This window comes from Zingiber officinale, chromosome 3A (genome assembly GCF_018446385.1).
Source record: "Zingiber officinale cultivar Zhangliang chromosome 3A, Zo_v1.1, whole genome shotgun sequence".
NCBI classification, from domain to species: Eukaryota; Viridiplantae; Streptophyta; class Magnoliopsida; order Zingiberales; family Zingiberaceae; genus Zingiber; species Zingiber officinale.
This window is the reverse complement of record NC_055990.1, coordinates 62457551-62472484: the sequence shown is the minus strand read 5'-3', so window position 1 is coordinate 62472484 and position 14934 is coordinate 62457551. Positions and strand designations below refer to the sequence as shown.

The 14934-nt window shown below is 35.5% G+C and overlaps 1 protein-coding gene across 3 annotated transcripts; it reads right to left on the bottom strand.

Annotated features, from left to right (window-relative positions):
* Positions 1-3132: 3132 nt before the first annotated feature.
* On the bottom strand, positions 3133-13671 carry LOC122051948 (monosaccharide-sensing protein 2-like). Of its 3 annotated transcripts, none has more exons than XM_042613305.1 (7): positions 13066-13671; positions 12741-12971; positions 12477-12575; positions 11494-12060; positions 4509-5452; positions 4076-4263; positions 3133-4007 (listed from the first exon to the last, which is right to left on the bottom strand). In XM_042613305.1, the coding sequence occupies exons 3-7, from the start codon at positions 12553-12555 to the stop codon at positions 3572-3574; spliced, it is 2214 nt and encodes a 737-aa protein (XP_042469239.1). In that variant the 5' UTR covers positions 12556-12575; positions 12741-12971; positions 13066-13671; the 3' UTR covers positions 3133-3571. The 3 variants fall into 3 exon arrangements, with proteins under 3 accessions (XP_042469239.1, XP_042469241.1, XP_042469240.1); XM_042613307.1 differs by having other exon boundaries at positions 12477-12563; XM_042613306.1 differs by having other exon boundaries at positions 13503-13670.
* Between the last annotated feature and the right edge of the window lie 1263 nt (positions 13672-14934).

Here is a 14934-nt window from a genome sequence, read left to right as displayed (position 1 = left end):
GTGCTGGCAACATCCATGGGATGGCATGGTCTTGGTGTCAACTTGGCGCCGGCTCATGAACATGGAGGGCTGGTGTAGTGTTGGTCGATGGAGAAGAGGGTCAAACTGTAATGGTCTCTCTTCCTCGATGAATATGAGTAAGGCTGATAGATTCCACCCTTTGAGTTCCTAAAATTTCATTTATAATTTTACATTTCTACAATAAAAATTTGATGCATTGATGTTCTATCCTCCTTGGCAATAAGAATTTAAAATCTATCAATCTTAATACCATTTTCTTCATCCTCCACTGCACTGAAGCTGCAAGTCTATCGTTGCTCACTGTGCAGAAGCCAGGCCTTTGTTGGGGGTGCTTTCAAGCATTTTTTTAAATTAATCCAGATATTCATTCTTACAGACCTGATAAATTTGGAAGCGTTTGTGGTGGTAATTTGCCCAATCGTCGATCTCCACAATCGAAAATCCATTGTTAAAGTTTGCCCTGGCAGTTGGGGTTCGATTTGTCGTACTCTATATGTTTACCAAATGCCTTACCGTTATACCGTTAAAATTCTGATCAATTTTAACTAAAATTATTATTATTTTTAAATTTACATTTCACTTAAAAAATAATAATTCTCTTCTAAACTTGATCTTTATTATTCTTAAAGAATAGATTTTTTTAAATTCATAACTTAAAAAAAATGTTTTTAAAATATTTTTTTTTAAAAAAATACAAGTTATAATAGAATTTAAATTACATTAATTGGCAGCAAAAGATAAAATCGTCACCTTGAACAACAGTGTATATAAAAAGGCGTTGAGATAACCCGTGGATCATTCCACACCAACGAGCTTATCGATAATAACATCTGTGTCAGTTTGTGGAGGCAATTTAGCTTGGGAAGGCAATTTAAATTGCAATAATGCACATTAATGTGGTATTTGGTTCTCTCCTAGGAATCGGAATGGGAATAAGTATCATAGTATTGTGGATTGAGAATGGGTATGAGCTTGGGTATCATTCCTAAAAATAATGTTTGGTTAGTTGAATATTTTCAATCGGAATGAACTTAAATTTCCTTTTTTTTACCCTTAGAGGAAAATAAGAGAACAAATTAGATGGAAGATAAAGTTGAATGTGAGAGAAACATACGATGAGAGAGAATGATGAGAAAGAAAGTGTGATGGGAGAAAATGAAGAGAGGGAAAGTGAGATGAGAGAAAATGAGGAGAGAGAGCGTGATAGGAGAGATTGAGAAGAAAAAAAAGAAATGATGAGAGAGAAAGTATGTTGAGAGAGAGTGATGAGAAAAAATGAAGAGAGAGAAAGTGTGATGAGAGAAAATGAGAGATTGAGAAGAGAAAGTATGATGAGAAAATGTGATGAGAGAGAAAGTGTGATAGGAAAAAATGAAGAGAGGAAAAGTATAATGAGAAAATGAGGAGAGAGAGTATGATGGAAGAGAATGAAGAGAGAGAAAGAATGATGAAAGAAAATATGGAGAGGGAATATGGTAAGAGAGATTGAGGAGAGAGAAAGTATGATGAGAGAGAAAGTATGATAAAAAAAATGAGAGAATGAAGGAGAGAATAATGAGAGTGTCTGTGTGTGTGATGAGAGAGAATACAGAGAGAATGGTAGAGAATGTGTGATGAAAGAGAATGAGGAGAGAGTGTGATGGAAGAGAATGAAGAGAGAGAAAGTGTGATAAGATAAAATATGGAGAGAATGGTAAGAGAGATTGAAGAGAGAGAAAGAATGATAAGAGAGAAAGTATGATAAAAAAATGAGGAGAGAAAATAATGAGAGAGTGTGTGTGATGAGAGAGAATACAGAGAGAAAATGGTAGAGAATGTGTGATGAGAGAGAATGAGGAGAGAGAAAATGTGATGATAGAATAGGAGAGAGAAAGTATGATGAGAGAGAACAAGGAGAGAGTGAAATAAAAAAAAATTGAACAAATATACTAAGGGTATTTTCGTCTAAAATTTAATTTTTATTCTCATTCCATCGAAACCCAAGGGAAGGGGTGACCTATCCATACCCAAATTTTTGAGTTTTATTTCAAAATCTTGATTCTATTCCCATCAACTAAACACAAGGTTTGGGAATGAATTCATTCCCTCATTCTCAAACCTCTAAACCAAATGCCACCTAAGATTGGTAAGACTGGTGAGTTAGATTAATTGGTTACGTAGGTGATTTAATTATTTGAGATGGACGGATGATGAATTTAATAAATTTAAAAATATTAATATTAGAACATTTTGAATAGAGATTTTAAATTAATAGAGATTTTTTTAAAAAAAGTCGGGGTAATTAAAGTGCTTTACTCAAAAGTACGTTGGTAAAACAATTCCGCAAGTAGGGTCGTGGATGGGAGTCGAGTCGTTCAAATTTTTTTAATAAGTTAATGGAGAGCAAGTAGAGTTAAAATAAATAATATTATCAAATTATTTATTTTAAAAAACTTTTATTTATTTAAAATTATTTAATTGGTTAATGAGTTTGGTTTTGAAAATTTATCTATTTATTTCTCTAAATGTTTTACTATTGTATCACATCCGTACTTGTAGACGCCACTTTGTATGATATTGATAAGTCAAATTATCTCCGTGGCCCTCAAATTTTTTCAATCGTTTATTTTTTACTAAGTTTTTTTCCTTGAATAAACCAGCTATTTAACTTTTTTAACTGACCACTTGTGGCCTCTTCGTCAAATTTTTAGAACCTACGGAGCGTACCACTTGCGTGCATTTTAGAGGGTAAAAACATTATACTGTATGTAAAATACCATAGTTCTTTTCACCTAATGTTTGGGGCTTTTTTCCCATCACAGGACCCATCAGAAGGTTTTTGGAAGAAAAATAACCAATTCTGATAGAAACTAGTGAGGTGAAATAAAAACCCATAGAATGACGTTTTTACTCCTTGAAAAACACACAGGAGGTACGCTTCATAGTTTCCATCAATATTTTTAGAAAAAACTTGACGGAGAAATCACAAGTGATCAGTTAAAAAAGTTAAATTACTGATTTATTCAAGAAAATAAAAAGATTGATAGTACCGGCTATTGTATGTAACCACTGATACATACAAAACAAATGACAATTTTCACTTGCAAACATAGAAATCATGACACCAAAAGATAACAATTGTAGGTAAATTCCTACAACATGGATTGAATGCATAATTGTTTGCTTCTTCACTTGGGCTTCGTCCTAAGTTACACAAATAGTTCTGTTATTAATAAGCCGTATTCAGCAGATCGACATATCAAATCGATGCATTTACAGCTGAATGATTCAAGGCACAAGGCTTTTTATCCCCACGAGAAAAAAAAAAAATACTACACCTCTTTATTTTCTAGTTCAGATTTATATTGAATCCAACAATACCATACAAAAAAGGGAGATGCCCAGAGATTGATGCTTACAAACCAATGGAGGAGTGCCAAATAGAGAACATCGTCGCCTTTTAGCAACCTCAAAGTAGCTTTTTTAGGCCGAGGCCTCTTCCTAAGCAGATCAAACCTCACTTCAGATCTCGATTCACAAATTACCAAGATACCAAACTTTCTGAAACAATTCAATCAGTTGCTTCTTGTTTTGCCCCAACAGCGAAGAACTCGGATATGACCTCAAGTGGCATGCCCTTCGTCTCGGGGACTTTCAAAAACACAAATATGAAAGCCAAGGCGCATACGACTGCATAGATGCCAAAGACACCAGCAAGGCCGATGCTCTCCAGCATGACAGGAAGAGTATACGTGACGATGATGTCTCCAAACCAGAATGTCAGAGCACAAATGGCTATGCACAAACCGCGGACACGCGTTGGAAAGATTTCCGCACAGAGAATGTTAGGGACCGGACCAAATCCCATCACAAAGCAGCAGAAGTAGACAACAACACTGACAGTGGAAAGCACAGCGTGAACCACCGTGCCCATGTCCACAAGATTAGAAAGAACCAAGACAACAAGTGAGGCTACCAAGACAGGAATTGTGGAAAGCAACAGAAACCTGCAAGTTTCGAAATTTTATGGTTAAACAATGATGTCATTATGGGTATTTTCTGAAGGATTGCGTACCTTCTCCCAGCGATATCCATGAGCCTCATGGCGATGCCAATACTAGGAAGCATCAACAAGGTCGTAAGAGCACTAATGAGGATGGACGCTGAAGTTGAGTCAAGACCGAGATTTGATAAAAGAACTGCAACACCCGCTTGCTCAAGAATCTGTGGTGTGTAGTATAAAACACCATTTATGCCAGAAAACTGCAAGAGCAAAGTATCATATTAGAATAACACAGCACATTTCATATAAGAAGCCCTTCGATATTGTACTCTGCTCCTGATAGAAAGAAATTAGCTAGCGACTTTTCAAAATGGTGAAAAAAAAGGAGCAACATGTTGCGCCAACAATGTAAGTGTTTATATAGAGATAGTTTGTTTACGCCTTTAAAAAAAAAATCTACATATACAAACTATCATCATCTTTCTTTGCATCTAGTAGAACTAACCTGCTGAAGTATTTGGATCCCAACTCCAACAAGTAATGCACGTCTGACACCTGGTTCAAAAAGATCTGCCCAGCTCGGTCCTTTGACAGCTGCTTCCGAAGGATGGACCATGGCTGGCCCCACAGGGTGCTGACCCATAAGATCCTTTGAGAAAAGAGCAGGTTGGCTAACCAATGCGGCAGCCTGAACAAACTCTCCTTCAGGTATATCAACTTGTGGAAGAGAAACGTGCGAGTCCTTCCTTGACCCAGGAACACCTTCTTGGTGTAAATATATTCTTTTGAATCCTCCTTCCTTTTTCCCATCTGCACCTTCTCTCTCAGACCATTTCCATGCCAATTGCCATCCCCCGCCAATACCCATACTACTAACTGACTCCCCGCCATGTTGCAGAAGACTGCTATTTCTCCTCGTGCTCAAAACACTAATCTGCCTTGGGGCAATGTCCTTTCCTTCCATGCTTGTTGCTTGGCGCGAAAGTAACGGACTATTTAAATTATCATCAGAATCACCTCCAGCATCTGATGCATATTCTTCACCCTCATGTTGAAGACTTTCCTCATCCCACTGCTCAGCTTTATTATGATTCTCTGCCACGCTAAACATGCTACCAAAATTTGGGAATAGTGCACTGCGCATACTTCCCGACTCAGGTAACTTCTCGTGAACACTGCCAAATAGAGTAACTAGAGGATCCATCAGTGGTACACTAGATTGATTTACCATACTACCACGGCGAGAAACAAGAGCAAGGGAACTCTGTCCCTTTGTAGGCCGAGCAACCCATGAGAGACCTTCTTCAGGCCCATACAAGGTGATACGTTCCTTATCAGCAGTTGCTCCCTGATCATCATCAGCACCATCATTAGCAGGACCAATGATGTACTCCTCAATGGAAGTTTCGCCACCAACTCCCAACCCCTCGACAAGCAGAGCCATTTCTCCTGTATGTTTCAAGTAAAATCAAGAGAAATTTTGTCATAAACACTTAAACGAGTTCTTGATCTTTATCTTGAAGACCATGATCACAAAATGTTAGGCATAAAATGTTAAATGATCAGCTATGACTTGGTTACCAGCTTAGCAATACAAGAAAAAGGCAACAAAAACCTGTGGTTTTATCCAAACATATTCCAGATTCGAGAGTACCTAGTAGTATAAACGTGTTAGTTTTTATATATACATACAGCTATATCATGTGATATCCTTGACATTCTCATCCAAAGCTACAAAACCTAACAAATGAGAAATACAAACACTATGAATGTAAAATGACTTAGCACAACATTGGTACCTTGAGTTTATGATACTTTGGTAATTTTAATTTTTAATTACGAATATTTCCAAATACCACAATTAGCATTTCTGCAAGATAAGTTACAAGACATTCAAAAGTACACTTTGTGTACCCTCTTTGTCTACAAACAACCACAAAATGCATGTCATGAACATAAGTTTCTTACCATAAAATTTCATAACTAAGCATAGTGTAAACGCTCAACAACAAAATATTAAAACTAAGTAACTAATGTTTCATGTATCCAAGATGCCCAACATTCAACTTCATATAACATAGCAGGTCTAACTACGATTTTGTAGAACTTTCCTTTAAGTTTTAGAGGTACTTTATGATCACGTAAAACACCTGACGCTCTCCTCCATTTTAACCATCTTTCTTGTATTCTATGTAAAATATCTCTCTTAATCCATCTATCGTTTTACAAAAATGATCCTAAATATTTAAAGCTCTCGGTTTTGGACAACTCATCATCTCTTATCTTAATAATTCTCATTACGTCTAATATTGCTAAACTTAAATTCCATATATTCTATCTTTATTCTACTAAGCCTAAAACATTTTCCTTTCAGTGTTTCCCGCCAAGATTCTAGTTTAGCATTTACTCCTTCACGTGTTTTATTTATCAAAACAATATCATCTACAAACAACATGTACCACAGTATTGTGTCTTGAATGTGTGTAGTGAGTTCGCTCATAATTAATGTAAAAAGATAAGGACTTAGAGTTGATCCTTAATGTAACCCTATCTCTATTGGAAATGCTTCAGTTACTCCGCCTGAAGTCTTTACTTTAGTCATTACATCCTCGTACATAGAGCTGTCAGACGGGTCAACCTATGGCGGGACGGGTCAGCTCGTGGCGAGCCAACCATTTGGCGGGGCGGGGCGGGGCGGGGCGGGCCATCAACTTGGCGGGTTGGGAAATTTCCAACCCAACCCAATCCAAGGCGGGTCGCGGGTTTAGCGGGCCAACCCGCGGGCCTATCAAATTTTAAAAAAAAATAAAAAAAAAAATAGTTCATATCTTCAATGTTTTACTTTGGAAATATTTTATCAATCAAATGTATTCATAAACAAGTATTTTAAATATAAATGGACATAAACAAGTACTTATGTTGGGTCAAAAGTACTATTTTTATTTTAAAATTATAACAAAGAAAGATAATAAACTAGCATAAAATTGTGCAACGAAGAGGAATAGTAATTAGGACTCCTGGCTGTGCGTCGAGCAGTTTAGATCAGTGGTACCCTTGCTGTGCGTGCGTAAACGAATCAAATAAGAAGGTCATCTTGTTTGGGTACACACACCAAGCTCTTCATTGTGCATAATGTATGTTTCAGATTTATCCCATAAACAAATCAAATAAGAAGGTCATCTACTTTTAAGATTAATCGACTTTGTGTGCATATATATTTCTGTAACTTTTGTCTATCACACTCAACTTCACAAGTATGAGCTTTTCCTAATTAGTATTCCTCTCAACGAAGAAGAAAATGAAATGCTACAATTTAACCCCCGGTACTCTCGCAGTTGCAGCATTGACTACTGATATAAACTGCTTACATGTGTTTCTCAACCCGCGGGCCAACCCAAGCCCATCGCGGGCCGACCCGCGCGGGTCGTAGGCCTAGGCGGGTCGGCCCGCGGCGAACTTGGGTTGATAAAATTCCAACCCAACCCGCTTAAATTGTTTGGCGAGGCGGGCCGACTCGACAGGCTTAACCCAAATTAACGGCTCTACTCGTACATACCTTAATTAGTTCAATATATGTTACGCTAACACCTCTCTTCGCTAGAATTTTCATATAATTTCTCTTGAGACTCTATCATAATCTTTTTCTAAGTCAATGAATATCATGTGTAGATCTTATTTTTACTTCCGATATTTTTCAATTAGTTGTCTAAGAAGATGTATAACTTCTATTCTCGACCTTCCAAGAATGAACCTAAACTAATTTTCGATCATTGTGGTCTCCTTCCTTAATCTTTTTTCTATTACTTTTTCTCAAAGTTTCATGGTATAACTCATTAGTTTAATACCCATATAGTTTGAATAATTTTGTACGCCTCCCTTATTCTTATATAAAGGAACTAGAGTATTTACCTTCCATTGATTAAATATTTTTTAATTTTCAATATCATGTTAAATAATTTTGTAAGTCATTCAATTCTTTGTTTCCCTAGGCACTTCCATACCTCTATCAGAATATGATTTGATCCAACGACTTTTCCATTGTGCATCCCATTTAAAGCTTGTTCTACTTCTGAAGTTTAAATTTTACGATAAAAATTTAAATTTTTATATTTATTTGACCTACTTAAATTACCTAAGTTAAGTTGGTCACCTAAGCCTTTATTAAAAAATTGAAAATATCTCTTCCACCACTCTTTTATTTCTCCATCATTTACTAGTGCTCTATTACATTCATCTTTAATACATTTTATTTGAATAAGATCTTTCGTCTTCCTTTCTCTTAATTTATCTATTCTATAAATGTCTCTTTCCCCTTTTTTTATCCAATTTTTGATATAATAGTTAAAAAGTTTCATTCTTTGCTTCATTCGCTACTTTCTTAGCCTTTTTCTTGGTTATTGTATATTTTTTTAAAATTTTCCTCATTCTTACAAATATATAATCCTTATAAGTTGTTCATTTTTTCTTCACTTTCTCTTGTACTTTCTAATTCCACCACTAAGATTCCTTATTTAGTGATGCATGTCCCTTTGACTCACGAGTACACTTTTAGCTACTATTTTCAACTTTGATACTATCTTATACCATGTTGTATTAGAGTCACCATATATTTCACCTAATACTTATACTCTTACCTTCTCCTTAAATATATTTTATTTTCCATCCTTTAATTTTAGAAGTCGTATACATTTTTTTCCTATTGGTATTATGCTTGAGACGTATATTCAACACTACTAACCTATGTTGAGTAGTTAAGCCTTTTTCAGGGATGACCTTGTAATCTTTACAAATCTTTCTATTTTTTTTTCTAACCATAAGAAGTCAATTTGAGATTTATTATTCCCACTTTTAAATATGACTAAGTATTCTTCTCTTTTTTAAAAAAATATATTAGCTAATATAAAGTCATATACTATCGTAAAATCTAATATAGCTTTCCCTTCTTCATTTCTCGTTCCAAACCCATAACCCCATGTATCCACACATATTCCTCATTTTCACTCCAACATGCTCATTTAAATCACCTCCTATGAAAATCATTTCAGTTGGAAAATATTTTATAATATTTCATCTAAGACGTCCCAAAATCTTGATTTGGTAGCTTCATCTAATCTTACTTGCGGTGCATATATGCTAATTATGCTCATAATTTCTTTCACCACTATTATCTCAAGGGCTATAATTCGATCCTCTTTTCTAACTACTTCTACAGCTTCATCGTTTAACGAATTATCTACAACAATACTCGCACCATTTCTTGCTTTACTCTTTCCTGTGTATCATAACTTAAAACTTGAGTTCTCTATCATCTTTACTTTCTCGCCTACTATTTTGTCTCTTGTACACACAAAATATAAATTCTTATCCTAATCATGAGATTCCTATGTTTCATGTTCCAAATCTTAGACTATTAGTTTTTCTATCATATTTGTTTTTATCCAACCTATGATGTGAGAACTCTTGCCTATTTAACACTACACTCGAGTTCTCATGGAGAAGTAATGGTCCTTGCAAGTACGTTACATCGGACTTGTAATGTGAACTCTTGCATATTTAATACTACACCCGAGTTCGGGAGATATAACGTTCCTTGCCGAGACATTACAGTCGGACCCTGCAACGCGTTCCTTCCGGGGAATAACCTTGTATTAGCACAATAGTTTAATGGATTAATTCATTGAATATTTATCATAATTTTAATGATGACTAGCAACCTAACTCAAACCTCCTCCTTTATCAGGGCATGGGCATGATTGGTTCGTGCGGAGTTTTCAAATAGAATACACAAGAAAGTCTAAATCATAGTAAAGATACTGAAACTTTTTTTATGTCACATGCAAATAAACATGGCTAGAAATGACACTCACTGGAAAATATTGCAGATAATTTAGCAAGAATGATTAATTATCTAAGTCTTCATGAAACTTTCCATTTAAACAAATAGGACTTGTTTATCAGGAAGAAGATTTAATCAGTAATACAATTATAACAATTAACAAAGTTACACTCTGAAATATTTAACATTTCAATCATTATGCATGACCTGAACTGATAACTTATGTTACGATGCACAAAACTCAAAGCTTTCAAGAACCTGATTGTAAGAAATCAATGAAGGGAGATGCTCTAAGCCCATGAAGGCAAGAAAGGGCCAACAAACCATAAAAGTTCAATCAATAATACGGTTTAGAAAATGGGAACAAACGGTCCCAAAAGATACCTATAAGCAATAGAGTATAGCATAAAACACCAATGGTATAATTTTGTAAATATTCAGAAAAGAAGAAAGTGTGCCCAAAACTTAGATATTAGAATAACAAAAAAAACAAATCATCTGATAGTATATAGAAAGATTGACATTTAACAAATCTACTTGCAAATATAGCACTTGCAATTGGTTAGGATGAGAATATTTTTAATCATGCACAGTTAGTAAAGTTTTGAAGGGGAGCCTTGGCGCAACGGTAAAGTTGCCGCCGTGTAACCTTGAGATCATGGGTTCGAGTCACGAAGACAACCTCTAGCAATGCAAGATAAGGCTGCATATAATAGATCCAGTGAGGTCCAACCTTTCCCATGGACCCCGCATTGACGGGAGGTTTATGCACCGAACTATGTTTTTATATAGTTAGTAAAGTTTTCAACCTCATCAAGTATAAATGTACAGGTAAATTCACTTTCTTCTCTCAGATTAGGTCAAACAAGGATTGAACCATTTTAGGTTTAAGAGGCTAATAGTTTCTTTTCAAGAGTTCAAACATGTCCAACTCTGAGACACATTTTAATTGGGTGGTAAACAGGAATAAACTAAAATAAAAGAGACAATTTATTTAGAAAGATTCTTCAAATTGAGACAATATAACCAAGCAAAGTTAATTTAGTAAAGCTGGTTCATGAATTGAGACATTAACTATCATGTGATTAAGATAAATATATATAACTTAGTAAATTTGACATAGTTGTAAAGTAAAAGAGGAAGCAAATCAAGTTTGAACATTGGTAACTAACACAAGTGCAAAGGGAGTAGATGAAGAATCCAAGTATCAAACTCATGGTTATATTTGTCAACACCATGTTAGCAAGTCATGCAAAGCCGTTAATACAGATTATACCCTTTTTTTTTGTTTTGGAAATCCAAGTATCCAACTCAATTATAGTTGTTGGTAGACAAGGAGGACATATGCTACAATTTAAATAATTTATGGTTAAATCAATCAAAAAATTTCAGTTTTATTTAATTATTAAAGCACCTGCATTCTAGTCTAGATTTAAGATTTTGCCCTTAAAGTAAATGAAACCAAAAATACTGACAAGAATTATAAGTTCATGCATGTAAGAGTAAATACTGAAAAAAAAAAACACGCGAGATAAATATAGGATACTTGATATTATCTAAAGCTTGAAATGTAAAACAAGTCACTCCTCAACAAATTATTTACATATATGAACTCAAAAAAGGATGAGAAAGTGTAGTGGCAAGCTTTATGTACCTGAGACATCTTCCCTGCCTCGCAATCTCTGCAAAACTTGTTTTGCCTCTACCATTTTCCCTTTGCTTACAAGCCACCTTGGAGACTCCGGCAAAAAGAAAATTGTTAACAGAAAATAGAGGAAGGAAGGAATAAAGAGAACACCCAGCATCACTCTCCAATTTGGGTTAGCCATTAACGACATCACAAAGACCATACAATATGATAAAAACATTCCACCAGAGCCACTGAACTGTGGGAGAGTATTCAATAATCCTCTTATTTCGGGTGGCGCTGTTTCAGAAATATATACGGGGACAAGTGTGACAGAGAGACCAATCCCAAATCCATCAATAAGTCTTGCCAGGAGCAGGAAATAGACACTGGGTGACCACAGCATTAATAAACTGCTAATGAAATAGAGAATTGATGAGATAATTAGCATGGGGCGTCTACCAATCCAGTCAGCCACTGGCCCAGAGAATGTTGTAATAATAGTAGCTCCAATCAATGACATAGCTACTATTAATCCCTCTATTGTAGGCTCAGCCTCCAAGTTAAATTCCCTTTTTATGTACAGAACAGAACCTGAATGAACATAAATAATAATATCTCATTAGAAGCTTTCTTAAGAAATAGCTGTTTACTGTAGGATTAAATTAACAAGATTTATGTATCAATATATCCAGCATGGTGTAAGAAATCATGCTCAGGTAGTAATACTTCATGCCCAACTTGTAATACTATTATTAATGTTGGTACCATAATTCTTCAAGGAGAAACACATATTCAGTGTCTCTTACAACAACAAGAGAAAGAAACACTATCAAGCAAGAATATTCAGTTATCCTATGAAACTAAGGAGTTGAGAAACTATTTGAAAGTGCTACCAAGACTGTCATATCCACTATCTATCAGTATGAATCGAGCAAATTTTCATAACTTAAATAACACCTGGTCATGATAACCAGATGACCAAAAAGAAAGGTGACGAGTAGATTTACCTGCAATTGTCGCATTATCCCACCCCTGCAACAAGTTACCAATAGAGGCAGCTATGGCAACAAGGATAGCTCCTCGCATTTTTTCTCCTAATGACAGAACTTACAACACAAAAATTTCATATCAGATTTCCTTACAAAACCAAAGAAAAGATAATCCTTCAGTAAATACTTTGCAGACAGTAATAGGTATGAACACAACAACTGATCCAAAACAAAAAGAAAGAAAAATTCAACCAAAACGTTAAAATTAAATGGCCGTCATACCTCTTTCTGCTAAGCCAAGAGCTATTGGAGGATGGGCCCAAGATTCAAAGATAGCAAACGAAGTAGCTACAGCAAGCCAGTTTCAAGACTGAACGACGAGCCTAGAGGGAAGTAACACCAGATCGAGAGAAAGACACAACAGTGACTCGGTAGAAAGGGCTGAACGCTAGGGTAGATTAGATGCCTTCCCAGATCACTCCTTAGGTGAGTCTTCACGTGGGGACAAAGTTCCTAACACGGAAAAAAAAAAAGAGTATACTTCTTCGTTGGCGGAATAGAAAAACCAAAAACAACGTAGCAAAATAACAGCAAGGATTGAGCCTACGGTGCTCTCCCTTTTGATCTGCCACTTGGAGTTATCTCCGACACAACTTCGTCACTCTCGGAAATTGAAGCTTATCGGAATTGACGATTACGCTCAATGATGCAAAGGGAATAATAAACCGAAAACAGTAAGGCTTGATTGCGTCAGAAACCCCAAAACAACCAGGCAGATCTCAGCTTTCCGCCAGAAAAACGCAATAAAACATCTCAAGATCCGATCTTTGAGCCGAAAAGGCTATCACCGCCACCAACAACCCACCTTCCGATATTACGCACCGAGACCCTCCAAGAACAAAAAAGGAAAAATAAAACGAAAAGCAAATTTGCTCGCAATGAGACAGCAATCTGCCATTAATGAATCAGCCCTCGCTTGCTCCTCATCAATTCATCCACGTCCCGATGCAAGAAATGGAAGGAAGGCGGAGGATGCCACTCTACCAGGTTCTCTTTCGAAGCCCTAATATCACGGCAAGCCAGTGAGGTTCGCAGCCCACCTGGCGTCCTCTAGAGGAAGAGCAGGAGGAGGAGGTCAAGGCTCGGCGATTTGGAGAACGAAGGCTCAGGAACCGAAGCCATGGGATGTCTTCCTCCGTGCTTTATTATATGGACCAAAAATGCATTTCTATAAATAAAATTTATTTTCTTTGCGTGTGTTTTAATATGGAATGGATTTATTTGGAGGAAAATAAGACAATTTTTCTTTTTGAAAAAAAAATAGTAAACACCTTTACAAATTACAAATAATATAATTTATTATAATTATAAATAAATAATAAATAAATGAATTTTAATTTAAGTTAAGATATTAATAATTAATATCTATTGGTACTTTTTTATTACATAATATGTATTACATATTAACTTTTTTATTACTATTATATAAATATATATAAATTTATATTTATATTTATATTGAATTAATTTGGTATTAAATTAATTTGATTGATATTGATCATCGTAGTAAGTAGTAGTGGTGGTGGTAGTGGTGGTAGTGGTGGTGGTGGTAGTAGTGGTAGTGGTAGTGGTGGTAGTGGTGGTAGTAGTGGTAGTAGTAGTAGTAGTGGTAGTAGTAGTAGTGGTAGTAGTGGTAGTAATAGTAGTAAGTAGTAGTAGTAGTGGTAGTAGTAGTAGTAGTGGTGGTGGTGGTGGTAGTAGTAGTGGTAGTGGTGGTGGTGGTCGTAGTGGTAATAGTGGTAGTAGTGGTAGTAGTAGTAGTAGAATTTAGAACAAAAATGCAGGCTTGTAGTTATTACCCCTTTGTTAATAAAACTTATATCATATTATTTGTTGTACTAGGATTTGATTTCCTTGACTTACTAAAGCAGAGTTACTATAGCCAATGTCCTTGTTTTTAGCAAACTATTGAAAAATTAAGGATCTCTTTGTAATGAGTGTTTGTAAATTGATTTTGTTCATATAGTATTAGGTCCAAAGATTTTACGGCTCTGATACCAAACTTGAGGAGTGCTCCTTAAGGAGTTGGAGATTTTGAGTGACAGTAAAATAATAACTTCACAGCAAACAGTAAAGGTAAGCAATAAACAGTAAAAGTAAATAGTAGCAGTAAATAAAAGTCAACGATAGCAGAAAATAAGAAAGTAAGCAGTAGCAGTAGAACAACAACAGTACTTTTGGCGTAAGCAGTAATTTTTATATTATTTTTCAGGGAGCCTCACCTGTTTAGGATCTCACCATGTAGTCATTGCTCCGGCGTATGCATAAGATTTTGGGTTAAAAATATCCTTCTTACTTAGCCAGCACATGTCTTATATGGTTATATTTTTGGTTATTCTTGATACAGTTACTGTTCACATGTTGGTTACTAAGATAAGGACTGAGAAAAAAGAACCAAGAAAAGATAAGCATAATA